Source organism: Sitophilus oryzae, unplaced genomic scaffold (assembly GCF_002938485.1).
Source record: "Sitophilus oryzae breed Bouriz unplaced genomic scaffold, Soryzae_2.0 scaffold_690_pilon_pilon, whole genome shotgun sequence".
Taxonomy (NCBI): domain Eukaryota; kingdom Metazoa; phylum Arthropoda; class Insecta; order Coleoptera; family Curculionidae; genus Sitophilus; species Sitophilus oryzae.
The window spans coordinates 2032814-2058243 of record NW_022147296.1 but is presented as its reverse complement, the minus strand read 5'-3'; the positions used below and the strand labels follow the sequence as shown (position 1 = coordinate 2058243).

Below are 25430 nucleotides of genomic sequence, written 5' to 3'. Positions count from 1 at the left end.
CATTCAATAGAAAACATAAATACCTCAAATCCATTTTGATTTTTGCAAATTTTATAAACTAAATCGTAAAAAAATAAAAAAAAAATAACCAGGGCCAAAATAAAATGAACCCACCACTAGTGGACAATGTGTTCAATAAATAAATAGTTGTGCAATTCTTATTATTTGGGTGTAACATATAGTTATAAACTCAACAGAAATTATAAGTAATTATTGATACTGAAAGAAATATTATTTCAGTTTGAGCTTTACTGTTTTGATTGATGTCAAAAAAATTAGCAATAAACAGTATACAGCGTGTCGCGTTTTAGTTGAAATCATACAGTATCTCCATGAAAGTGCAGCTGGAAGTACGCGGTTTATACAAACCTCTCCGAGTTCTTTCTCAAACGGAAGACGCTGTAAATAAAATGTTCATGGCCCTCTTTGTTTCTGAGCTACAGTTTTTTTTTACATTTTGCACACCACCCGTATCTCTGCGATTGAGAAAGGTATCGAGAAGGTAAAAACTGTTTCTTGTAGAGCTTTTTACAGAGAATACAGTGGTGTAGTCTGTTATTGTACAAAAAAAAAAATGAAAATTATTTAAAAACTTTTAAATTTTATTAACTTTTATTTAAAATTTTTAAATTTTATTAACTAATGTTATGTTTTCTTAAATAGAACATCCTATATATTCATAAGTCATATGATCTGAAAATCTTTCATTAAAAGATCATTTTCATTAGTAGGCCGTGATTGATAATAAAAGAAACAAAAGAATTATTAAAAGTATACTATATAGTTATTTTGGGAAACACTAATATATTTTTTTATACCGGGTGCGTCTCTAAAGTGGCTTACCCCTATAACTTTTTAAATTTTTACAGTTAAAAAAAACGAATGTTAGTATATGATATAAATAAGGATTGACTGGACGTATTCAATTGTTTTCGGTCACTTCCTGTTTCATCGGACATGACTACAACTTTTTCATTTTTAAATAGTACCCTCTGAATTTTTTACTATCTTAGATAGAAAATAACATTCTGAATAGAATGACATATCATATGTCAACTTTTGACATTTTCGCATATGGTTTATTTGAAATTACAACTTGCGGTTCGTAACGAAAATGTGACTCAAAATACTAAGTGTATCAAATTATTCGTAAAAAATGCTTTTTCCGAATATGCTACTACCCTCGCTCTATTTGAAAAAATTGAGATATGATTAAAAATATGATTTGGGAATCTTTTAACCTGCCAGGACAAAGCACTAAAACAGACGATCAAATCTATTTTTCCAAGGCTCCTTGATTAAGAATTAGTGTTTTTAACATGGTACTCTAGATTGAAATTTAAAATACGATTTTTTATTAAGCGAGAATGTCCAAAATTGACATATGATATGTCATTCTATTCAGAATTTCATATTCTATCGAATAAAGTAAAAAAATACCGATGGTGCCATTTAAAAATCAAAAGTTGTAGTCATTTCCGGTGAAACAGGAAGTGACCAAAAACAATTGATTACGTCAATCCATCCTAATTTATGTCATATACTAACATACCAAATCTCGTTTTTTTATCTGAAAAAAAAAATTAGGGGCGAGCCACTTTTGAGACGCACCCGGTATATCAGGGAAACCTAACACCCTACCGCTATTTGTAAATCTTGGAAGTTATCGTATCGGAACTTTTAGATAAGATATTTCTTTAGCTAATTTGCGTGAAATATACCGTATGAAAAAAGAAAAAAAAAACGGCGTCCAGTTGGCTGGGAAATGACGATCGATGGCATTAGTTATTTTTGAAAAATGAAATATATTGTGGCAACTACAATAATGTGGAGGAAGCCTTAGAAAATGCCATCAGGGGCAAGCTTTTATATGTTTGCAAACCTATCCCGTTATAAGAAATCCCCTTATAAAAAAAAAGAAATATATACAGATTGTTAACTGGACGGTTACTTATTGGGGAACAGAATAGCAACACTGCCTACATTCTAAATGAGTACTAAGCTAAGTTGCAGACTCGTCCCGTCGCGTTGTCTCTCGACGAGCGGACCGAAGTCGCCATATTTCAACCATAAAGCTCTTGCCGCGAGTAATAAACAAACTAACAACCTGTATATTGATAGATTCAGTGGTAACAGTGAAATATATTAGGTCCCAAATAAAATTTTGATATATACAGGGTGATTCCTGTAAGTTGGTCATACTTTCGGGGAATGATGGGGGACGTCGAAATATTAACTTTGATATAGCACACTATGGGTCGGAAATGCCTCTTACGAAAGATACAGGGTGGTAAAATTTTTGAAAAATTAAAGATATTCTTTGATATTTTTTTTAACAGTTGAAGGTATCGTTATAAAATTTTATTATAGGAGTCTACCTAACAGAGACACTTTAAATGTAAAAAGAAGAGTTTTTAGTTTCAACCAGTGGCGTAGATGTGATACGCATAGGATAATTTTTTCCAAAAATATAGTACGCCACTGATAAAAATTAAATTTTCGGAGTTTCTTTATTTACTTGGTTTATTTCCAAGAAAAAATGTCTCTTGCAACTTTCTCGTATATAACATCATTTTGTCACAATTTAAAAATAAATATTTTTTTTTAATGGGAACCTTAAATATGCGAATTATTGTAACTACCTTAAAACTAAGAATTTTATTATTAACAATAAAAAAAAATTCTAGTTTAAATTTATAATTTTTTAAAAATTTATTTAAGGAGCTAAACCTTGGCCTATTTAAATTCATATGTACATAAGTGATGAAGGGAGCTGACGATGCACATGTGTTTCTGCCCTCTAGTTATAATAATTCGCTGTATTTAAGATTCTCATTAAAAAATGTATTTATTTTTAAATTGTGACAAAATGGTGTTAGATAGGAGAAAGTCGCAAGAGATATTTTTCCTAGGAAATAAACCGAGTAAATAAAAAAAACACTAAAAATTGTATTTTTTATCAGTGGCGTATTATTTTTTTGTCAAAATTGCCCGATGCGTATCACATCGACGCCACTGGTTGAAACTAAAATTTCTTCTTTTTACATTTAAAGTGTCTTTGTTAGGTAGACTCCTATAATAAAATTTTATAACAATGCCTTCAACTGTTAAAAAATTATTAAAGAATATCTTTAATTTTCCAAAAACTTTAACACTTATCTTAACTTATCTTGCTTAAGACGCATTTCCGACTCATAGTGTTCTATATCAAAATTAATATTTCGTCGTCCTGTATCATTCTCCGAAAGCATGACCGACTTACAGGAATCACCCTGTATACATACATTGTAATTTTTGTATTATCTATCACGACTTACTAATAAGAAAATGATATCTTTTAAATATTGCTGTAAATAGTGAAAATAAATAGTGTTCTATATTTTTGAAGAGCGCATAGGAAGCTCCATCATATGATTTATGAATATACAGGGTGTTCTGTTTGGGAAAACATAACTTTAGATCAAATCTTCAAAACTATTTTTTTTTCATAGAAAAATAGACTAGCTACCATATTATGGACAAATTTCTATAAGAAACACGTTAACGGATATCTTTTAAAAAGATTTTTTTATAGCTCAGAAATGAAGAGAGTTCTGAAAATTTTGTTTATAGCATCTTTCGTCTGGCCAAAAAGTGAGACAAGTTTGTGCAACGCGCATCCTCGTATCTTCACTAATAACGGATATACCGTATGATTACAACTAAAATGGGACATCCTGTGCAGTTCAAACTAAATTATCATTTCTACGGTATTTATTCCTGGACAGTAGAACTAATTTGTAAGATTTAAGTAATTTGTGTTTGTATGTTTTAAGAGCTCTATTTATTGCCCAAATGAAAAATGTTGCACATCGAGTACTAGAGTATACTTCACAAAAGTGTATTTTATCAAGTTTAACTGCAGATTGTTATTGTTTTAAGGTAAGGAAACTAACTGTAAAGGGACTTTTATGTTATTATTTTTTTTTGTAAATACCTACCTATTTCTAGGACTTGTAATTTATACATATACACATACACACACTTATTTATTTTTTTCTTTTACCTCATGAATAAGCAATCATTCACCCCATAATCGAGCTACGAGAGGAGAGATTTTTACAAAAAGAAGACGGTTAAATAATTGAAAAAAGTCCGTAAAAAATGTAGAAAATATTATAGTGTAAATTTTACCATAAGCCATCATCTATAAATTCCTACTTGCTCTTAAATAAATTTACAATGGAAAAAGAGTAGTTTTATTTGCGATACCTGTCCGTGATCATTCCTGGATTGTGTTTAGAAAATTTTAACCAGTGGCGGCTCGTCAGGGTAGGCTCCGAGGCCTACCCGGTGCTCGGTTTGTGTCGTACTTTGTGTCAAGTACGACACAGACCGAGCATCGGTGTACATCGGGAAAAAATACCCGTTAAGTTTCTGTTCTTTCTTCCGTATGAGGCTTAGTGTTGGCGGTTGGAATCGCCATGAATGTTTGTAGGTATAATATGGATTAATATATGTTTTGGTGTCTGAAGAAGCGACAATAAAGTCGCGAAACGTCGCAAAAATATTGTTTCTTTTCGAGCCTTACCAAACACCCACGATTTTTTTTCTTTCTGCGTACTAATTATTACTGGGAACTAACCTTTGAATAAGAAGACTAAGGAAGGAGCATATCAAAAATCTTAGGTACACCGCGATGGGCCTCAAATATGGCCGACTTAAATTCCGGTTTATCAGTGTCGTTCTAATTTTATTTAAAAAATGTAAAACTATGATGTAGGGTAGACGTGGGATAGACTCAATAATTTGTTGTTTTATTTTACGTTGTGAATAAATGTTGGTAGTTATTAAAATTGTTATAAAAATATATAATTCTAATAAAAATAGATAAGTTATAATAAGTATTTATTAACACAAACATCCGATACGCTACTGAAGCAGGTAAGTCAAATTAACGTATCTAAATTCTTTGACATCTAATCTTTGACAAGTAATAAATAAAAGCTAAAATGCAAGAAAAATATATAATTTAGTTAATTTAAGTGAATTTCATAAATGATCGGTTTACTACACGTATGTATATTATATAGTCACTTGCTAGCGAAAAGGTGTTCCATTATTTCACTCAATTTTTGCCGAGATCTACCGCACGCTACACAACCAACTATTTTAGAGTCTTTATCGATAAATCGCGATAGTGTCACTGTTAATTTAAGTTCTGCCACAATTTCCATCTAGATTTACTACCTTTATACTACTATCAGTAGTAGAATAAATAATGAATAACATAAAATAAGCTCCGTAAAGACTGAAAAATCCACAAAATTTCAAATCAAATTCAACTGTGTCAAATGAATCGTCAAACAGAACTGTCAAGGATCCCCACCCTAGAGAGCTTTTATGGTGGCTTTTCCGCCCACCATGCATGAATACATGGATAGCATTATGCTCCTTCCTTAGTCTTCTTATTCAAAGGAACTAACAATAATCATAACCTATTTATAAAGTTATTCTTTCTATACTTAAAACACCTTTTATGAGACAAAATGAAACTGAAAAAAGACAAATAAATATTAAGGAGTCAAAAATTTTCGCAATATTTAACGATAAGAGGCAAGGTAGACAATAGGTATTTAAAAACTATTCAAATATTTTTACGTACCAAACCTAATAGGTTTGGTACCATTAAAAAAAGGATAACGCGTCGCAGAATAATACTTGATAGGTGAGAAAATTTATTCGTATTTAAACAAAATGATTAACCTTATGCAGCCTCACCTTCCTATATATTTACGGGCCGCCACTGATTTTAACCTTGACGCAATTAAAGAGATGCAAGTAAGGGTGCATCCACACTATCCTAAAAACGGCGTATCGGCGTAACGACCTTGAATTGATTTCCAGTAATTCTATTGGGTGAAATTTTTGACAGATAAAATTTCTGACAGATGAATTTTTCAGCCAATAAAATTACTGGAAATCTGTTCAAGGTCGTTACGCCGATACGCCGTTTTTAGGATAGTGTGGGTGCACCCTAAAAATAGCACATAGTCTAGTCACATATTGTATTTTTTGGGGGGAAGTTCTGCAACAATCTTTCATTACAACATTGAGACAAATGCAATGTAGTTTGCATTCCTCCTGTCCTTTGTCTGGTTAAGATGCCATTCGATCGAAAAAAAACGGCGTCAGCGATGGCTATGAAATGAAGATCGCTATCATTTTATATGGGGAATGCCATCATTCGACATTTGGACGCCGTTTTTTTTTTCAATCATACGGTACCTGTCCTTTGTCTGGTTTTAGAAAGAAGACATTCTTAATAGAGCTTATTAGGCCAATCAAAATTATCAATCCCACCATATTGTGACGTAATTATTTAATGGGACCAACGTGTGCTTCTCGCAATAAGAACATTGGCATCCATCCTAATGGTCAGCTTGATGTGATACAATTTTTGTAAATTATATTTACTTTAATTTTGAATAGAAAGATTATTTACGAAAAGTTGATATTTTAAAAGTTATAACAAAAACACGCAGAAATCCAGTTTTCTACTTTTTTGCATTTTTCTCTATATTCCGTCACGAAATTTTGTTAACAAACCTCAAATTCGAAATTAGCACCCCAAAAAACATAATAAATACAATATGATCGAAAAAAAACGGCGTCCGGTTGGCTTGGAAATGACGATCGATGACATTCCCCATATAATTTTACATATAAAATTACAGCGATCTTCATTTCATAGCCATCGCTGACGCCCTTTTTTGTCGATCATATTGTAGAAGAAATTAGAACTACGCCAAAACTTTTCTCCAAAAGGCTTTAACAGCGCCCTCTACTATTGCGCGTCTGTAAAAATGGTCCAAGGCCCTCTACACGATTGTTAATTGTACTAAAATATGTTCTTTTTTAAATAAGATAACGGAAGAAACAGGACAAAAACTAACAAAAATCTGTCAAAGTTTAATTCGAAATATCGCAAAATAAAAATATAAAAAAAATAGTTCTAAAATACTTGATAAACATATCGATCTAAACTATATAAAAAAATAATTTACAAACATATACGTATAGGGTAGTCCAAACAGTATTCGCGAAACTTCGGCAGCATATTCTGCAGATAAAAATAAGTAAAAAGTGAGTATTATGTCCTAAAATGTTTCGTTTCAAAGATACACAGGGTGTAGAAATTTCATTTTTATCTCGATTTTTTCCAAATAATTTCTGAAGTAACATCAATATTTGGATGAAAATTGGTGTCTGGGAGTTTTTTGACATGAGAAATTTGATTTTGATGCCAATTTCCCTTCTACTTGTAGAGGGCGTCTAATAACATTTTGTCCGTACCTGTCATAAAACTAGTACGTAAAAAATATTCATTTACGATGTTTTTTATATAAGAAAGGTCTCTTGGTAAAAATCGCTACGAGTAATGATTCTCAAGATATTTGGAACGTAAATTATCAATACCTGAAATTGACATAAACTGAACATGTTGACTAAACTACCCAACCAATCTACTCAACATGTTTATTTTTTGTCAATGTATTGACTATTTCAATTTCAATTTCAAAAATCTTGAAAACGGTTACTCATATCGATTTTACCAAGAGACCTTTTTTATGTAAAAACCCGTCGAAAATGTATATGTTTTTACTCAGTAGTTTTATACAGGTATGGACGAAAAGTTATTACTCTTCAAACCAGTTAAAAAATAACTACCTAGGTGTGTGACTCCTAGTTGCAGAGGGCGCCTACAACTAGGAGTCATATTGACATCAAAATAACATTTCTCATGTGAAAAAACTCCCAGATACCAATTTTCATCTAAATATTGACCTTCCTTCAGAAATTATTTGGAAAAAATCGAGATAAAAAAGAAACTTCTACACTCTGCATCTTCAAAACTAATCCATTTTAAGACATACGAACTTTTTACCCTATTTTCACCTGCAGAATATACTGCCAGAGTTTGCGGAATACAGTTCGGACCACCCTGTATATATCTAAAAACGTATTTAATTAAAAATAATCTTTCAATCGCTCGGGACAAAACAGGTATGTTTGAAAAAATTAAATTATATAAAGGTGCGTATTCATTATCCGAACGAACGAACGAATGTTCGCTAGTGGTATGGACGGGGACCGTACGATAGCACCGCACGAGAATACTGGACGCGAACGCCTTTGATGTACCGACTCGAAACGGATGGTCGAGCGAACGAACGAACGAACGGCCGCATGCGTTCGGTCCCCGTCTAAATATACCGCACTTTCATTCGTTCGTTCGTTCGTTCGGATAATGAATACGCACCTTAAAACGGAACGCAGTTAGGGTGGTTCTGCGTTGCTCCCAAAAAAATATAACTACCTTAGTCAGGCTGGATTCACACCATTATTGCAGGAAAAGCAGAACGGCGACAGTGTGGACTTACCCCTAGGTCTACTGATACAAGATATAATACAAACATATTATATTTCTAAAAAAAAAACACATACTTAAAAGACAAATTAAATTTTTTGACATTCGGTAACATTTAACAACCACATTTATATACAGAAAATGTGAAGCTATATTTTTTGAGTAGAAAAATAGCCTGTAAAAGTTGGCCTAAAATGAAGATTGCCGTCACTTTATTTGTAAAATTATATCGTGAATGAAAACCTTTATTTACAAAATTTATTCACACAGTATATGGTGAATGTCATTGATTGTTCATAATTTCCAAGCCTAATGAACGTTCAAAAACTTTTTTTTTCGTCGAGTTTATCGAAATGATTACGTTTTTGGGAGCGCAATCGCTCTTTTGTTCAATTCCTTTTCGTACATTTCAAACCACTGTGGCATATTATGGGCGAAAAACAAACAAAACGACTTGAAGGACTTCTTGTAAGCGTTAATTTTCTCTAAATGAACAAGAAGAGCATCATTCCGTTTTTCTAACATCAAACGAAACTGCACTATTATAGGGGAGTTCGAAATATTGTTGTAAACCTCTTTTAAGTTATTAGTTATCTTGGTTTCTTTTTCGATCACCGTCATTTCAGTTGTATTTGGCAGATTTAGTTTCTTTGCAGTAGCCTTCCTGGCATCCCACATATTGTATTTTCCCATACAAACATAAAAACTCTTTCCCGAACCATGCACGGTGGGTTCTTCCTCACTTTTGGCCATTTTAGATTGACTATCTTCCGCGGTCAAGTCTAGATCAAGAAAATCTCTTAGAGTCATCAATACAAACTCAGACGCCGTCTCAAACCATTCATCGTTTTGATTATTAGGCAAATATTTAATGGTAGTGGACCTGTGTAAGGTTATGTCAAGCGAGTCCTCTTGATAACTGCACTGAACTTTTTTCATTTGAACAGGTTCTTCGGTATAGAGTCTGTAGAGTGTTTGGTTCTTTTCAGAGAAAATTTTTTTCGCTATCTGACAACACAGAGTGAATTTTTCCACCACTGATTCGGTAACTACCGAAACAACATTTCTATTCAATTCAAAAGGATCCTGAATACATATGCAGGTATTAGTTTTAAGAGCCATTTTCTTGTTCTCTTCTACGCTCATAAAGTCCTTGTACCTCTTAAAAATATGAGGCAGACCTTTGTAATCTTGAAAATAATTTATTGGCAAGCTTTTTCCTGTGTAAGGACACAAAATAGTAGTAGCGAAATTAAAATTAGAATAAAAGCCGAAAAAGTTTTCTACAATCTCTTGCAAGGAAGTGTTTGAAATTTTCTCACTACGAACCTTGTGTTTTTCTATAAATCCTCCGTTCCAATAACCTTGAATTTCTAGAAAATGATTTTTTTCCGGTATTTGTAAGGACGAGACCGACGGTAAATTATACGGTTCCTGTTGTAAAAAGAAAATAAACATTAAAATTAGAGAGTAGCTGGTAAAGAGGTGATTTTGACCGGTTATTTTATGGAATTTCGCCCAGTATTTTAAAATTATCATCGCATCGTTAATTTTGGGGTCTATACCGAGGTAATAGCGAATTAGCTTGCTATTACACACGCCCAGCATGTTTTTTATGTTGATGTCACAACGAATTTTCGTTTTGGTATGGATGCATTTTACAATAGGAATTTTTGCCGAAGGAATACAAAAACAGTTTGCAAAAATCCGTGATTTTGATAGAGCAACCTTGATGATTTTCAGTAAGTCCACCTCATCTTCGTCAGATTGTTTGACGTTTGCCAAGTAAACGTCAATGTCGCTGTTGTTGAAATCGAGTCCCGTAAAGGTCGAGCCGAATGGATATACCTGAACATATGGGAAACTTGACGAAATAATATTGCAGAGATCTCTACAGACATGGCTGTATTTCTGGTAACATTCATTCATGTCAGGTTGAAGATTATGCTTCATACATGACACTTGCATATTAAAATCATGAATGTTTTTTAATTCGGATATCAGATATTCATATATCTGTTTATTCACTTCTTCGTCGTTCAAAACTACTAAAAACAAATTGTAGAGGTACTATTTTAGTTACATTAAATATTTTATTAGTCTGTCCAGAGGAAGTATAGTGTATGTATCATAGACTTAAAATAAAATATAGACTGAGCATCTCATTCATAAATAGCTGGAACATGCGGTCAGACACTGTCTTGTTATTGTTGTGTTATTGTTTTAGCACAGAATATACTAACGAAAAAGAAGCCCAAGTTCCTTGTAATAAATCGGTTCCATTTTCGTAACGCCATCTCTCGACATAGCTGACATTATAGGTTAGCCAAAGGGGTGCGGGGCCGGGGGGAATTGTAAAATACACTTTTTTATTTTAATTATTTTTATTCGCTATTTGCAATTTTATTTTTAAAACATATTATGTGAAACAATCACATAATATGTCTTAAAAATAAAATTACAAACGGAAACAAAAGGAATTAAATAATCTGAAAATCTAAAAAAAATTTGGCTATGCAAATTGATAAGTATATTAAGTATAACCTCTTTGGTATAACATTGTTAAACAAACATTAACAAATCATAACATATCAGATCATAGAACTAAAAAAAGTACTATTACATAAAAACAGGCGATACAATACTTCAAAATTAATTTTAACATAATATCAAAACCGAAAAATCAAACTGCAAACACAACCACACTTATCACAACAGAAATTAACACACACTTCCGCGGCAAATGTCCAAGAAAGACTGATCATTCTGATTGGTCCTGGTCCGGTCGTAGCTCACGTCGTATTGTCGGTAAGCAAAATCCCTGTCCAAAAATTTTGACGATCAGCGCCATCATCCGTCATAATTGGGAAACTTTTGCTGGAACCATTTTTAATATTTCACTTACATGGCCCTGTGTTTTAGGTTATAACGAGTGCGACACGAGCGATAGATAGGTTGTCTCTGTCGTAACGGTCGTTCTCTGACGACTCTGCCGAGAAACACAACACTGTCTTTCGTTTCTCAAGTACACCTGAACTCTCCGTATCATACCATAGCCGGGTAATTTTTTTATTTAAATGAAGCTATAATTAAATTAAAAATATATCGTATTTAAACTTTTTTATATTTTATTAAGATTTAGGACAGGTTTTTTAAATAAAAGTTTAGAAAAAACAGTCCAAAAAGGATAAAAATAATAAAATACACGTTATAGAAGAAATTTTATAATCGAAATTAGGTAATTTTTGAAATTAATAATAAATTATTAATTTTAGTCAAACATTTACAACCCCTAATATTAATCAAAACAGGATCTATTCCACAGATATAATAGAATCGGCGACAGGGAGAGAAAAAAAAATATGATTGTTGTAATTTTTTTCTGGTTAAGTGATGTCTTATTATGTAAATTAGAGAAAACATAAATCTGTTCCATTAAAGCAAGGAAGGTGATAGGAAGTGGATAAAATAAAAACTACATTTATTTAACTCGGTACTGTCTTTATTATACCGGGTGCGTCTCAAAAGTGGCTCATCCCCATAATTTTTATATATTTTCAAATAAAAAAACAAGATTTAGTATATTAGTATATGAAATAAATTAGGATTGATTGACGCATTCAATTGTTTTTGGTCACTTCCTGTTTCACCGGAAATGACTATAACATTTAATTTTTAAACGGCACCCTCGGTATATTTCTACTTTATTCGATAGAAAATGACACTCTGAATAGAATGACATATCATATGTCAACTTTTGACATTTTCGCATATGGTTTAATTGTAATTGTAACACGCGGTTCATAACGACAATTTGACTCGAAATACCAAGTGTGTGGTATCAATATATTCATAAAAAAATGCTTTTTCCAAATATGCTAACAGGAAGAGACCAAAAACAATTGAATACGTCAATAAATCCTAATTTATGTCATATACCTACTAACATACAAATCTGTTTTTTATCTGAAAAAATAAAAAAAGTTATAGGGTTGAGCCACTTTTGAGACGACCCGGTATATTAAAAAATATTGTTTCATAATGTAATATCATTTTAAAATTCTTGTATGTTATTTTAGATTCTGAAGATAATTTTAGAATAAACCGGAATATATTTTTAATAAAAACATTATTTATTATTAACAGGGTTATAATTATGATTTTGTTACAATGTAAGTAAGTAAATAATGTAATGTAAGAGAAAAAAATCAGATTTTACATTTTACTAAAATATTATCTAAATAAGCGCCTTTCTACAACAACGCCACTGACTCCCAATGGGTAAATTGAGAGTTGCCTACCGGTCAAAAGTCGTTTCAAGACTTAAATGGATTATTTAAGTCAAATTTCTTGCAAATTTGGCACTGGCGAACCATATTTTATAGTTTTTGAACAGAAAAAGTCAACACTTAAGGACTACAAGCTAAGAAAATGCGTTAATACAGCCGGGGAGATAGCGGCAACAAAGCTTTACCGCACACGTGCGACACGTACTACAAGGTAATAAATGAATGAATAGGCTCCCTCTAGAGATGGGCAAAAGTAACCGGTTTTTTGAATAACCAATATTTTCCTCTAAAATAACCGGTTATTTAAAGGTAGTTTTTTTTTCATCAGTTAACCTAATAACCTTGCATTACGTTCAATAACCTATAGCCGGTTATTTTTTAAAAAATCGTACTTGTTTAAAACAAGTAACAATTAAATATTAGCTGTTTGAATCGTAAATTTCGAAGAAGCGAACGGCACGGATCTTCCAGATATTACGACGATAACGGGAGATCCCGCTCCCGCTCCCAAAACGAAAATATATGACATCAAACATCAAATGTCAAAATTAAATCAGGCATCAGGCGAACCCTGATGATAATAATCAAAACAACGGCCAAATGGCCCTGACAGGTCAGGCCGTAAAACAAAGTACTAATGGCATAGACTACTACTAGCCACCAGCTAGCCAAGTGATACGAACCTAACTTCAAATAGATTCTCTAAATTCTATATTTAAATTTTAACCGACTTTAACGGATTTTCAACGGTTCTTCAAAAGTCTTCCATGGTTTCGCCCAGTTTCACCCACGTTTCACCGTAAATATATTTTATTTGTAGTTTGAAGTCTCTCTTGAAGCTTAGACTAAAGAATACAAAATTAAAGTTCAAGTAATGAATGAAGATAATCTTTCAATATCTATTCATTCAGTCTCCTTATTTTTCTTTGGTATTTGATTAAAATAACTTGGTTGTAGATTGTAGAACTTGTGAGTTGTGTAGTTTATTTGAACGTTAAGTAATTACTAGTTTTAATATTTAATATCATATCCATGTCTACTCAAAAAAGTGAGGTTAGCATTTTTATTTAAATTCATTTTGTACATATACATTCTTACATTGCTACAATCTCTATTTAATCATGCGATTTAACTAAGTTTATTATCTAAATTTGAGATAGACCTATGGAGTGTAGAGGTAAGTAAACCTATAGGAAAACTAAATATTTAGTTTTGCTAGGTTAGGTTATTTGAATAACCGGTTAATTTGTGTCGGTTAATTTTGTCAAGTTATTATTTTTTAAAGATAATTCCGGTTAACCTATAACCGGTTTTTTACCAATAACCGCCCATCTCTAGCTCCCTCGCCTCTAATCGGTGTTGTCATATTGTAAAGAACTTATCCTTATTAAACAGTATCCGACTTATATTTTAGTAGTATAAGGACTATTTAATACATCTATGGAATATTAAAACCTACTTTATTAAACTGTAGTATTAATATCTCAATATATGTGTATAACAAGAAAAAAAATATTGATAATATTAAAGACGTGACAACATAGGCTGGATGAGGAAGGCTCGGTCGACTGTCCCCAGAAGTAAACATGTGTACAAAAAAGGTTGTTTGTCCGCGTTGAGATGTAAATAGTGTAGTCTATATTTTATTTTAAGTCTATGGTATGTATAGTAAGATGATAATTTTACATCATCACTTCAGAGTTTCAACAGATATTAAAGAATGCACCAACATACTTCATTAGACAGACTATAGTTTCAAAGTAAACAATAAAAACAAACTGAAAGTAGCTTTCCATAAAGTTATTTACCTGTATTCCTTCTACTTTCTTTTCTTCTAACAAATAAACGGTTTCCACTCAAAAAATGGGACTTTTTGGATAAAACCTTTTCAACAGCTGATTGCTCCGTAAAATCAAGAAGTAAAAAGTCGTGTCCAAAATGCACCCACACAACATTCCCAAACTGAGAAAAGTACTTAACTAAGTCATTTTCTTTAGTTTGTGCCGAATAGCCTAAAAGCAATAAATTAAACCTTGAAAAAAAATTGATACACCTAAGTCAATTTTTAATAAATGACTAGAAGAAGTAGGCCTGAGAGTTATTAATTTCAAACACTGTCACATTACACTCATTACAGGCCACCATACGCCGTTTTTTCAGGCATTTATTTGAACACAGAAAAGTCTAAAACTAAATTTAACTTACCTCTAACATATATACCTTCGTTCTCTGAATTATGCTTTTTATTCATTTGATTTTGCTGTTTATTATTTGGTGCTTTTTCATCAATAAGCTTTATATTTTCAGTCATAGTTCAAATTGTAAATAAAAAAATATTAATATATTCAGTATAGCTTATCTCCTCGTCTGTTACATACTTTTAAAAAATACTTTGGACTAATGATACCACTTTCATCGCCTGGACTTAGAACCACTTCATTCGGAGACAAGAAAAACTTTAATCCATCAAGCAGAGCTAAAGGTAAATTTATATAAATAAAAATGTCACAGTTTTTCCTTATGCCACTTATAACACTGCTGTCAGTGGGTGAACCTTTAGCAAAATGGATATGATTTCTGTTCATGCGACTCAAACCTTCTTCTCTTATTTTATTCCAATTTTTAAAGTATGTTCCATGAATTACATCAAAAGACTGTGGTTCTGTAATTGGCAGAAGATCTAACTTATCAACACCCTAAAACAAAATATCCAGGTTATTTAAATAAAGTTTAACATGTTTTATTATTTACTGCGATTGAGTGTCCTTGATTGGCACAAATCTCTAAAAACCCTTGGCTATCCGTTTTCAAAGAGAATCTTTGTTTGTCATTTGTTAAAACTACCCTTTTTATGTCGTCAACGGTGTATTTTTGCCGAAAAAACTGGTGATTAAGTAAATCAGCGACTTTTATATAGCCCGCTTCGTCGATTTGTAAATGTTCTTCATTAGCTTTATGTCGAAGGATCTTACTTAAAAGTTTACTTAAAGCGATATCTTTACCGTCTTGCATCTACAAAGAGCAATAAAATAAGATGTTATTCATCAAATAAAGTTTTAGTTTTAATAAAAAGAAAAATATCTACTCTTTGAAATAGACTTGAAAAAACCTTCAACTTACTAGCAACTGGCATTAGAAATCCATTTTGTATATATAATTATGGCACTGCTATAAATAATAGTACATATTTAAAAAGTCACCATTATTTTTAAAAGTTACAAAATATTTACAAAACTGGATATGGAAAAATAACAGGAAAAATATAAAATCCACAGATAACAGAACCACAAAACAGAACTAAAGGCCCGTACCATAGGCCCGTATAATAAAATCCAAGGATGCCAAGGAACAAGAAAAATCACATTCTAATTCTGTGGTAATTTTGACAGTTGACACAATCGTTTGACACAATACATGGATTATATATGATTATGATCATGAATATCATATTTTTGTTATAAAACGGTGTTAATTTCTGTAAATATTTAAATTATCTTTTTATTATTAAAAAACAAGAATTTAATTGAGGTGAGAGCATAATGTATTTAAAGCTATTATCATACTGTTTATTTAAGTATTACTTAATAAGTAATTAAAGTTGTAAATCTTAAGTATCTGATAAGTAGTTTATGATCTCTGATGTTAAGTTTTACTTTTCTTTTGAGAAATCGTCAAAACCGTGTAATACCTGTAGTATTAACTAGTGCATTTAAAATGTCTTCAAAATGTGTAGTTGCGGTGTGCCAATTCACAGCCACACACGACAAAGAAAAGAATTTTTCAATTGCAAAATCACTAATTGATGAATCAGTTAAGAAACAAGCCAAGGTTAGTAAAATATTTTGCTAATGAACTTGTAAAAATGATGTAATTTTTAGATGGTATTTCTACCAGAGGCTTCCGATTATATTTCTCGGAATAAGAGTGAATTTAGGGAGTTATCAGAACCTATCAATGGATTTTTGATATCACAGTATAAAGATCTGGCGAAAGTAAACAATATCTGGCTATCTATAGGAGGTTTTCATGAGAAAATTGATGAAGTACGTTGTATATAATGATTATACTTAATACTGTTCATGTACTGATACTTTTTAGAAAACTATCTATAATTCACATATTATTATCAATGACCTGGGGAATATAGCTGCTATTTATAGAAAGATTCATCTCTTTGATGTGTCTATACCTGATAAAAATATTCACTTGAGGGAATCTGATAGCAATGCTGGTGGTTCTCAAATTGTTGCACCAATACAGTCTCCTATTGGATGTCTAGGATTACAAATAGTATCCTTACATATTTTAATTCAATATTATAAATTGAAAAGTCACTATGACGTCGTTTTTGTTTCAACAATACTGTGTTAATGTGATATTAATTTCTCTTAGTTTAAATAATTATCTTCCTTACTGCTTAATTAGTGTTATGACTTGAGATTTCCCGAACACAGCACATTACTGAGAAAATTAGGTGCGGAAATACTAACGTTTCCGTCAGCTTTTACTAGCGGCACAGGAAAGGTTCATTGGGAAGTCTTATTGCGTGCTAGAGCCATAGAAAATCAGTGCTATGTTATTGCAGCTGCCCAATATGGGGCTCACAATGATAAAAGAACTTCATACGGACATTCGATGGTAACATTTGTTAACAAAATATATTTTTACTTATTGATAATAAAAATACAAGATTGTAGACCCGTGGGGACAAATTCTGAGTGAATGTCCTAAATATACAGAGGGTGTAAACACTGATCAGAGTGTTGCTGTGGCTACAATAGATTTAGATTTGGTGAAAAAAGTTAGGACTGAAATGCCAGTATTTTCTCATAGAAGAAATGATATTTACAGTTTGAACCTTATAAATACAGGTGAAGAAATTGATGATGAAAAGAATTATACATTTGCTGATAAAATTGTGCCAGGAAAAACAGTATTCTACGTGTCTAAATATTGTTATGCCTTTACAAATATCCGCTGTGTAGTCCCGGGACGTGAGTATATATTATAGTCATTACATTTATAGAGGTTTCGTATAACATTAACTACATTATTAAACAATAAAAAGTGAATTGGACATTTTTGTTTAATGTAGGATTTAATATATATTTTTTATTAAATTTACCAACAATATGACTTAGATATGTACCTATGCAACTTGTTTTAGAGGTTCTTGTTTCAACTTTAAGATTAGCAAAGAGACTTCAAGATCTCAGCAAAGAAGAAATTGCTGATTTATTTGAAACCGCAATAAAAGTATCTAAAATTATAGAGACAGTTCATAATGCTCATTCCACAACTTTATGTGTGCAGGATGGTCCTTATGCAGGCCAAACTGTAGCTGTAAGTGACAAAGAGAGGGTAAACGAAGGTTTTGAATGTGTCACATGATAAAATTTTTATTATAGCAAGTCCACACACATGTTCTACCTCGCAAAAAAGGTGATTTTGCTAATAACGACGATGTTTATCTTCATTTAGCTCGTCATGATAACAAAAATAACAAAGACCCCTTCAGGAGTTTGGAGGAACGTATTGAAGAAGCTGCTTTATTGAGAAAATATTTTTACTAAAATATATTTTGTTATAGATATTAGAATTGTATATTAAACGATTAAAAATTTGCACAAGCAAAAGTTATTTCATTTTTAAGATACTTCTACAACTAAGAATTAAAGAAAAAGTAGGAATATAGAATTAAAAATACGCTTACCACCATAGAGAAATACCACAAAAAGTTAATAATTCTGTTTTAAAAACAAATACGGTTTGGCTATGAAAACAAATCCTTGCTTTTTAACATAACAGCAAATAACAGTTTGAAAATTTTTAAATAACCATTTTCTGCGCCATTTTCAAATTTTTCTTTTGTTTGCCACTGAGCATAGTTCTTGCATAGCCGTTTCTTAAGTATATGATAAACTATGGCATAGACCTGTTGAATACTTCACATGCTTTACATCATATACTTTATCCACAGATTAGGTATACAATATATGCTTTGACCATTGAGGAATAAAGGATTGGAGGCGCAACAGCTATTGCGAAAACGGGATTCAGTCATCAGCCACTCTCTATATCTCTGCTTATTCCTCCGTGCTTTGACGTCTCTTTAGTTAATAGCTGTGGTTAATAGTTAACATAAAAAACATCAACATTTTTCTTAAAAATTTATAATTCAAATCCACTGATTCAACAACGATTTTTTACCTGTTTTTACTTATAGAATGGATAAAAGCAGGTACTTGTTAAATATTATTATTTTTCAGCGTTGTATAATAGATTTAAGATGTTTTTAGGGGCAGAGACCATATAAAGAACAAAGCAAAATACAAAGGCAATACAAAAAAGAACCCGAAATATGTTCCATCTAAATCTAAACCTAATTTAGAGTCAAACTGGGATCGCTATGATGAAGAGGAAGAGACTAAACAAAATAAAACTGATCTTAACTTAGAATCAAATTGGGCACGCTATGAGGAGAAACAGCCTATACACGACCCCCATTTAACCAGTAGCACAGATTTCTCATTGCTGGCTAGTTTGCCCATATCGGCCGGCAGTCATTTTCAATATAAATTCGATGAAAACGATAAAAAACTCGAGGGCATATTCTGTTTGGACGTGGATCTATTGCATAAAAGTATTTTAACTGTGCCGCTGTATGAAAGAATAGGTATATCAAAACAGTATTTTGAGGTAAAATAGGTGAATTTACATATTTTTATTTGCTGATTTGAGTTTTGATAGGATGAGGAGGTTAAATCTATGGATGCTGATGCCGATCAAAGTTTAGTATGTTATAAAGAATATATTGATAGTATAAGTACATCAGAGGAGCAAACCAATTGTTCAAATAAAGAAAAAGTGCCCGAAGTAGATAAAAATGAGGTTAAGAGAATAGGTCTAAAAAATTAATTGTGTGTAAACTATTATATTTTTTTATTTAATAATTTTTGTTTTAGATGTTCAACAAAAAGCTGCCAATGATTTTCAGGAAAACAATGAAGATTTGGAACAGTGGTTAGATGATATTTTAGATGATTAAAGTATTGTCTTTTATTAATTGTTATTTTTAAATATATTTCTTATTTTAACTTTGTTTTTTTTACTTAGGGAATAAAATTTATAGTTTTTTTGGCAAATTAAATATGTGCTAGAAATCAAGAAATAGAATAATTTACTTACTTTACTAGAATAATTTAATAATTGATCTGTGGTGCCGTGCCTTACTCTATATGTTAAATGGTAAAGAAAAGAAATACTTAAAATTAGTAAAATAAGGGTAAAATATAACAAAAAAATCAAATTTAGTATAACATAAAAACTGATCTACATTATGAGATAAACCAAAATCTGCTAATTCATGTAAACAAGACGTGAAAATTTTAATCTCATGAGTTTAGCAAATGTTCTTACATCAATTAAAAGTGATTAATAATTTATCATGTTTATTTTTTGAAACTGGTATTCTGTTATCTATATCACATGGATATTTCTGCTAAAAACTGGAGATTTTGCAAGTCATGTATTGATGTATTATTCCACAACTGATGTAATAAAAGTTCGTAACGTGCAATATTTTTTATATTTAGATTTTAGATTAAACGAGGAACTAAAGAATTTTATTACGTATACCTGATAGTCCAAGAACATAGGCCTTCAAATAGGAAGTTTTGGTAAAAACTTCAATATTTAATATGTTACTTTGAAAGATCTAAAAACGAAGTGTGAAAGATTTTTTTATATTCACCACTGAGAAGGGGTGAAATAAATAAAATTATTTTTTAGAAGTTTCAAAGAAACGGTAAGAACTAGAAAAAAAAGTTCAAATAAAAGTTGTAGAGCGTTCAGTTTTACAAAAATGTTCTCTATACTTTTTTTGCTCAAATCAAAATTAACCGAGATAGGGGTGGCTAGAAGATAGGGGACAACTTTTGTTTGAAACATTTTTTACAGTCCTTACCGTTTCTCTGAAATTTGGAAATAAACACTTTATTTATATTTTTCATCCCTTCTTGGGGTGAATTTAAAAAAAATCTTAATTGAAATTTATAATTTTCCAAACAAATTCAATAAAAATGTTAAATACAGGGTGCTACAAAGGTACGAGCATTGGTATCTTGGAAACCGTAATAGATACGAAGATGGTTAAATTGGGGCAAAAATGCCATCAAATTTTTTTTTAAACATTTCAAGGATTGCTGAGTTTTTTGGAAAAAACGGATTTTTTTGAAAAACAATTTTATTTCTTCCTGTCGTTACTTTTTAGATAATTAAAAAACTAATTGCACATTCTCATAGCCACTTTATTACGGCTATCTGATAGTATTTTTAGATTTTCAGATTAGCTGAAAATTTGTGAGATACAGAGGCCAACTTAATTTTTTTAAATACGGACCTGCATTTTTTATTTCAAGTTTTGAAAGAACTCGGTCTCCTGAGCAAAATGATATGCCACACTTGATACTTTTCTTTTGTTTTGGGTACCTTAACAACAACAAAACTATATAATTTTTATTTAAAATAATTTTAAGTCCAACTCTGGTGTTTTAAATTATTTAATCTGATTATATTCATCGCAATAATATTGATCAGCGATCAGCGCTAATTAAAATTGAATAAGGAAAATCGAGAAAATTGAAAGATTCAAATAAATAATATCCTGGTCAGCAATTTAAAGATATTATTTTTACTTTTCTCAATTTTTCAATGAATTTGAAATCTCAGTGTACGATCTAATAATATGCATAATATTAATCGTAGTTATTATAAATAAATCAACTTCTACAAACTAGTTTCTAATGCTCTACATGTTCGAAAGGGTTACAACCCTCCCTAACGCACAAATTTATTTTTCGTTCAATCTTATTTAAAGCTCTTTAAACATATCTTCTTCTTAGGGAGGACATGAACCTCCTGGCATATTATACTGTTCTACCATTTCCAATCCATCATATTTATATTATTTATTTTATATCATTTTTTATTATTTTATTGCATTTGATTTTTCGTATTTAATGTTTTACCCCATGATAGCCCTAATAAAGTGGCTATGAGAATGTGCAATTAGTTTTTAATTTTCTAAAAAGTAACGACAGGAAAATAAATGATTCGGTTATTTTGGACTTATTTGAAAAATGGTAAAGAGAAAAAATGTTTCTTTTGACTTTAGGGGTAGTAGCCTTAAAATACTTTCAATTATTTCTGGGACACTCTGTATAAGAAATCCAAAATTCACATTTAATAAAAGCACTTTCAATACTCAAAAACTATATCTATTGAGTGACTTCTGGTCTTTTTCTCAATAACTTTAAATTAGTAAGTAATTATTAATACCTTAAACTGCTATAATCAAATATATTGTTTTTTCCACATATCTATTAATACAACATTTTTTCAAAACACCAAAAATATTTAATAACAAAATGAGTTGCAAGATTACTCTGGCCAATAGGAAACAATTTCACAATTTTTCAACGGTAGCACGATACCAATAATTTTGTTTATACAAAATTTAATTAATAGAGATTAGAAGACTATATAAAGGAATATGCTAAATCATTCATTAACATTATAGTTTTCATATTTTCAGTGACAAAAGTGCTTACATATCGAAGTAAGTTTATACAATTATTTTAGTATATTTTTTTTCAAATATTTTTTTTTATATCTTTAGAATAATTACAAAATGGCAGAAAATATGATAACTACAAGATCTCTGGGAGTAGCTGTTGAAGGAGTAAAAGACCAATATGCCGATGGTAAAGCTGCGAAGGTTTGGGAGGTTTTCATAGGCGATAAAAATTCAAGAACTGAAAATTACAAGAACTTTCTGGTTGGGTTGTTGAGAGAAAAACGTTGCAAGAGGATTTTGGATGTAGCTTGCGGGACTGGGTAATTTTTTATTTAAATTTTATATATGTAAAGAGTTACAAAACCTTAAGGGAATACAAAGGCTCGAATAATTCAACGAAAATAGTGAAAAAATCGTAAACAAACATAACTATTCCGATGAAGTTTCGACAATATTAATATTGTAAAAATGTATTAATGTTAAATATTTGTATAGAATAATAATTGTAACTGAACCTAAATAATAAATCTTAACATTTTTAAAGCTTACCTCAAATATTCACTTCGTTCACTTGAAAAGTTATGCAATTTGATTTTGATGTTAATATTATTCTTGAAAGTACTTTAAGTTTATGTGATATTGCCATTTAAAACTTCTTTTAACTGTTCTTATGCTAGATTATGTTCAAAGTAGGCCAAAATTTGCTAAAATTTTAAAAATACTAACATTTAAATCAAAGCTTCCTGCCGAAATTACCGTCACAAACTGACAAACTTCTCAAAAGTTATTTTTGTTGTCAAAAAATTGTACTAAAATAGTAAATTTCTGTACAATTTCTTGCTACGTTTACATATTACACCGTCGGATGGCGCGTCGGTCGATTTTCAAAAAATAAATTAATGTGCGCGTTCAGGGAGCACAGCGGCTGACCGACCGCTGAGTATTTTACTCAGATTGGCAGATTGTTTTTGCGTGTAAAAAGAGACCGTTTAGGGAAACCGTTTACTCAGCCACTCAGCCGCTGACCGTCCCTGAACGCGCTCAATATCTTTAAATTTTTAATCTAAAAATTGTCAATATTAAATAAATGAACCCTGATGTGATGGCTTCAAATATTCTATTAACTTAAGTTCTAAATGGTTTACTATATTTTCCTTCAAATTTAAATGTTAAATATTTCCAGAATCGATTCCATAATGCTTCTAGAAGAAGGATTTGAAGTGGTTTCCGTCGATGCTTCAGATAAAATGCTGAAATACGCTTTAAAAGCTAGATGGAATAGACGCAAAGAACCTGCTTTTGATAAATGGAGTAAGAAAAGAGAAATCAATTTTAGAAATTCTGTATAAAACCGTTTTTTTTTATTAGTAATTGAAGAAGCCAATTGGTTGACGTTGTTTGATGATATTGAAGACTTAGTAGGCGATGGATTTGACGCTGTGATATGCTTGGGAAATTCGTTTGCTCACTTGTTGGATAGTTATGGCGATCAACGTGAACAAAGGTATGTAAAAAATATAAAAGTTGACAACATTGTAATAAAATTATTCATATTATAGCTGTAAAGATATGAAAATATCTGTTTTCACATTTTTCTTATCATTTTCAGTAAAGCACTGCGCAATTTTGAAAAATGCGTCAAACCTGGTGGTTTTTTACTAATTGACCACAGAAACTACGACAGTATTATAGACACGGGTGAAACAGCATCCAAATGCATTTATTACAACGTAAGTTTTATTTTCATTTAATTTTTGTTTGTGTTTTGTAAAATATAATTGTTTACAGCCAAAACACACTACTGATATAAGAACGTCAGTATTATACGTTAGTGGAAAACCGGCTTTGGTGACCTTGGATTACTTGATTGACCTGTCTTCGGAAAATGAGAAATCTGATATCATCTATCCAGATGAGAGTATAAGGTACTTAAAGATATTTTTTACATACGTATCAATATTTAAAAATATCGATACTCATTGTTCTATCTAACAAATATTTTTTAGATTGCCAATCTTTTTAATTGAAAGTATTTCATAAATTTGTCCTCTTTAAAACTAATTGTAGTGACAATCCTTATATTGAAATACAATATACCGGGCGCGTCTCGAAAGTGGTTCACCCTTATAACTTTTTTTATTTTTTCATAACGTTCATAACGACAATTTGACTTGAAATACCAAGTGTGTGGTATCAAACTATTCGTAAAAAAATGCTTTTTCCAAATCTGCTAATAGTGCTAATGAGCCATCTGGTCCAACGATATGGGCATCTTTTAACCGGCCAGGACAAGACACTATATATAAAAACATTACTATGACTATCAAATCTAATTTTTCAAGGCTTTCCCTTGATTAAAAATGAGTGTTTTTATTAATTTTTAACACAGCCATGGCACTCCAGATTGAATTTTAAAATACAATTTGTTTATGAGTGAATATGTCAAAAGATGGCATATGATATGTCATTCGATTCAGAAAGTCATTTTCTATCGAATAAAGTAAAAAAATACGGAGGGTGCCATTTAAAAATCAAAAGTTGTAGTCATTTCCGGTGAAACAGGAAGTGACCGAAAAGAATTGAAAATGTCAGTCAATCCTAATTTATGTCATATACTAACATACCAAATCTCGTTTTTTTATCTGAAAAAATAAAAAAGTTATAGGGGTGAGCCACTTTTGAGACGCACCCGGTATATACAGGGTGAATGAAAAGTAATAACTGTTGTATTTTTTTCTCATCTCTAATTCAAATGTGGAAGTCTTTATAATTTATATCAAATATGAAAGCAGTTTTTAATTAGTATTTGTTTTATTAAGTAATTTGTTCTTATTGTATTTTTATTTTCAGTGAATTCAGATTGTCCTACTACCCCCACAGACTGAAGGTATTCAGGCAAATGTTGGAAAAAGCGTTTGGTGAAAATTCTTCGTATCGAATATACGGCGATTTTAAAACTCTAGATCAAATAGAATCTCCAAATTTCTACATTCACGTCACTGAAAAATCCAGTACTATATTTTAGACAGAAATCTATTTATTATTAGTTAGTTTTCTATCTGAATTCTAGCCCGTAAGATTTTTATTTTAATTTATTTCGGAATAAGTAATAGTTAAGAAAGTTTTTATAATATATTAAATTCTATAAAATTTT

The 25430-nt window shown here is 31.0% G+C and overlaps 4 protein-coding genes across 10 annotated transcripts; 3 read left to right on the top strand and 1 right to left on the bottom strand.

The window, feature by feature from the left end:
* Positions 1-8449: 8449 nt before the first annotated feature.
* On the bottom strand, positions 8450-23433 carry LOC115888272 (speckle targeted PIP5K1A-regulated poly(A) polymerase-like). Of its 5 annotated transcripts, none has more exons than XM_030907942.1 (5): positions 22826-23065; positions 15236-15395; positions 14905-15175; positions 14508-14711; positions 8450-10458 (listed from the first exon to the last, which is right to left on the bottom strand). In XM_030907942.1, exons 3-5 carry the CDS (start codon positions 15008-15010, stop codon positions 8768-8770), a joined length of 2001 nt encoding a protein of 666 aa, XP_030763802.1. In that variant the 5' UTR covers positions 15011-15175; positions 15236-15395; positions 22826-23065; the 3' UTR covers positions 8450-8767. The 5 variants fall into 5 exon arrangements, with proteins under 5 accessions (XP_030763802.1, XP_030763801.1, XP_030763803.1 ...); XM_030907941.1 differs by having other exon boundaries at positions 15254-15395; XM_030907943.1 differs by having other exon boundaries at positions 8450-10455; positions 14905-15395; positions 22826-23433.
* Positions 16135-18331, top strand: LOC115888274 (nitrilase and fragile histidine triad fusion protein NitFhit). Of its 2 annotated transcripts, XM_030907946.1 has the most exons (8): positions 16155-16227; positions 16365-16527; positions 16578-16742; positions 16798-16989; positions 17125-17337; positions 17390-17693; positions 17867-18042; positions 18108-18331. In XM_030907946.1, exons 2-8 carry the CDS (start codon positions 16414-16416, stop codon positions 18270-18272), a joined length of 1329 nt encoding a protein of 442 aa, XP_030763806.1. In that variant the 5' UTR covers positions 16155-16227; positions 16365-16413; the 3' UTR covers positions 18273-18331. The 2 variants fall into 2 exon arrangements, with proteins under 2 accessions (XP_030763804.1, XP_030763806.1); XM_030907944.1 differs by having other exon boundaries at positions 16135-16527.
* Positions 18805-19796, top strand: LOC115888276. Of its 2 annotated transcripts, none has more exons than XM_030907949.1 (4): positions 18805-18940; positions 18999-19398; positions 19450-19590; positions 19665-19796. In XM_030907949.1, exons 1-4 carry the CDS (start codon positions 18927-18929, stop codon positions 19725-19727), a joined length of 618 nt encoding a protein of 205 aa, XP_030763809.1. In that variant the 5' UTR covers positions 18805-18926; the 3' UTR covers positions 19728-19796. The 2 variants fall into 2 exon arrangements, with proteins under 2 accessions (XP_030763809.1, XP_030763808.1); XM_030907948.1 differs by having other exon boundaries at positions 19450-19603.
* Positions 22168-25430, top strand: LOC115888275 (glycine N-methyltransferase). The gene is made up of 7 exons (XM_030907947.1): positions 22168-22318; positions 22379-22596; positions 23460-23587; positions 23645-23780; positions 23886-24006; positions 24065-24201; positions 25127-25430. The coding sequence occupies exons 2-7, from the start codon at positions 22391-22393 to the stop codon at positions 25299-25301; spliced, it is 903 nt and encodes a 300-aa protein (XP_030763807.1). The 5' UTR covers positions 22168-22318; positions 22379-22390; the 3' UTR covers positions 25302-25430.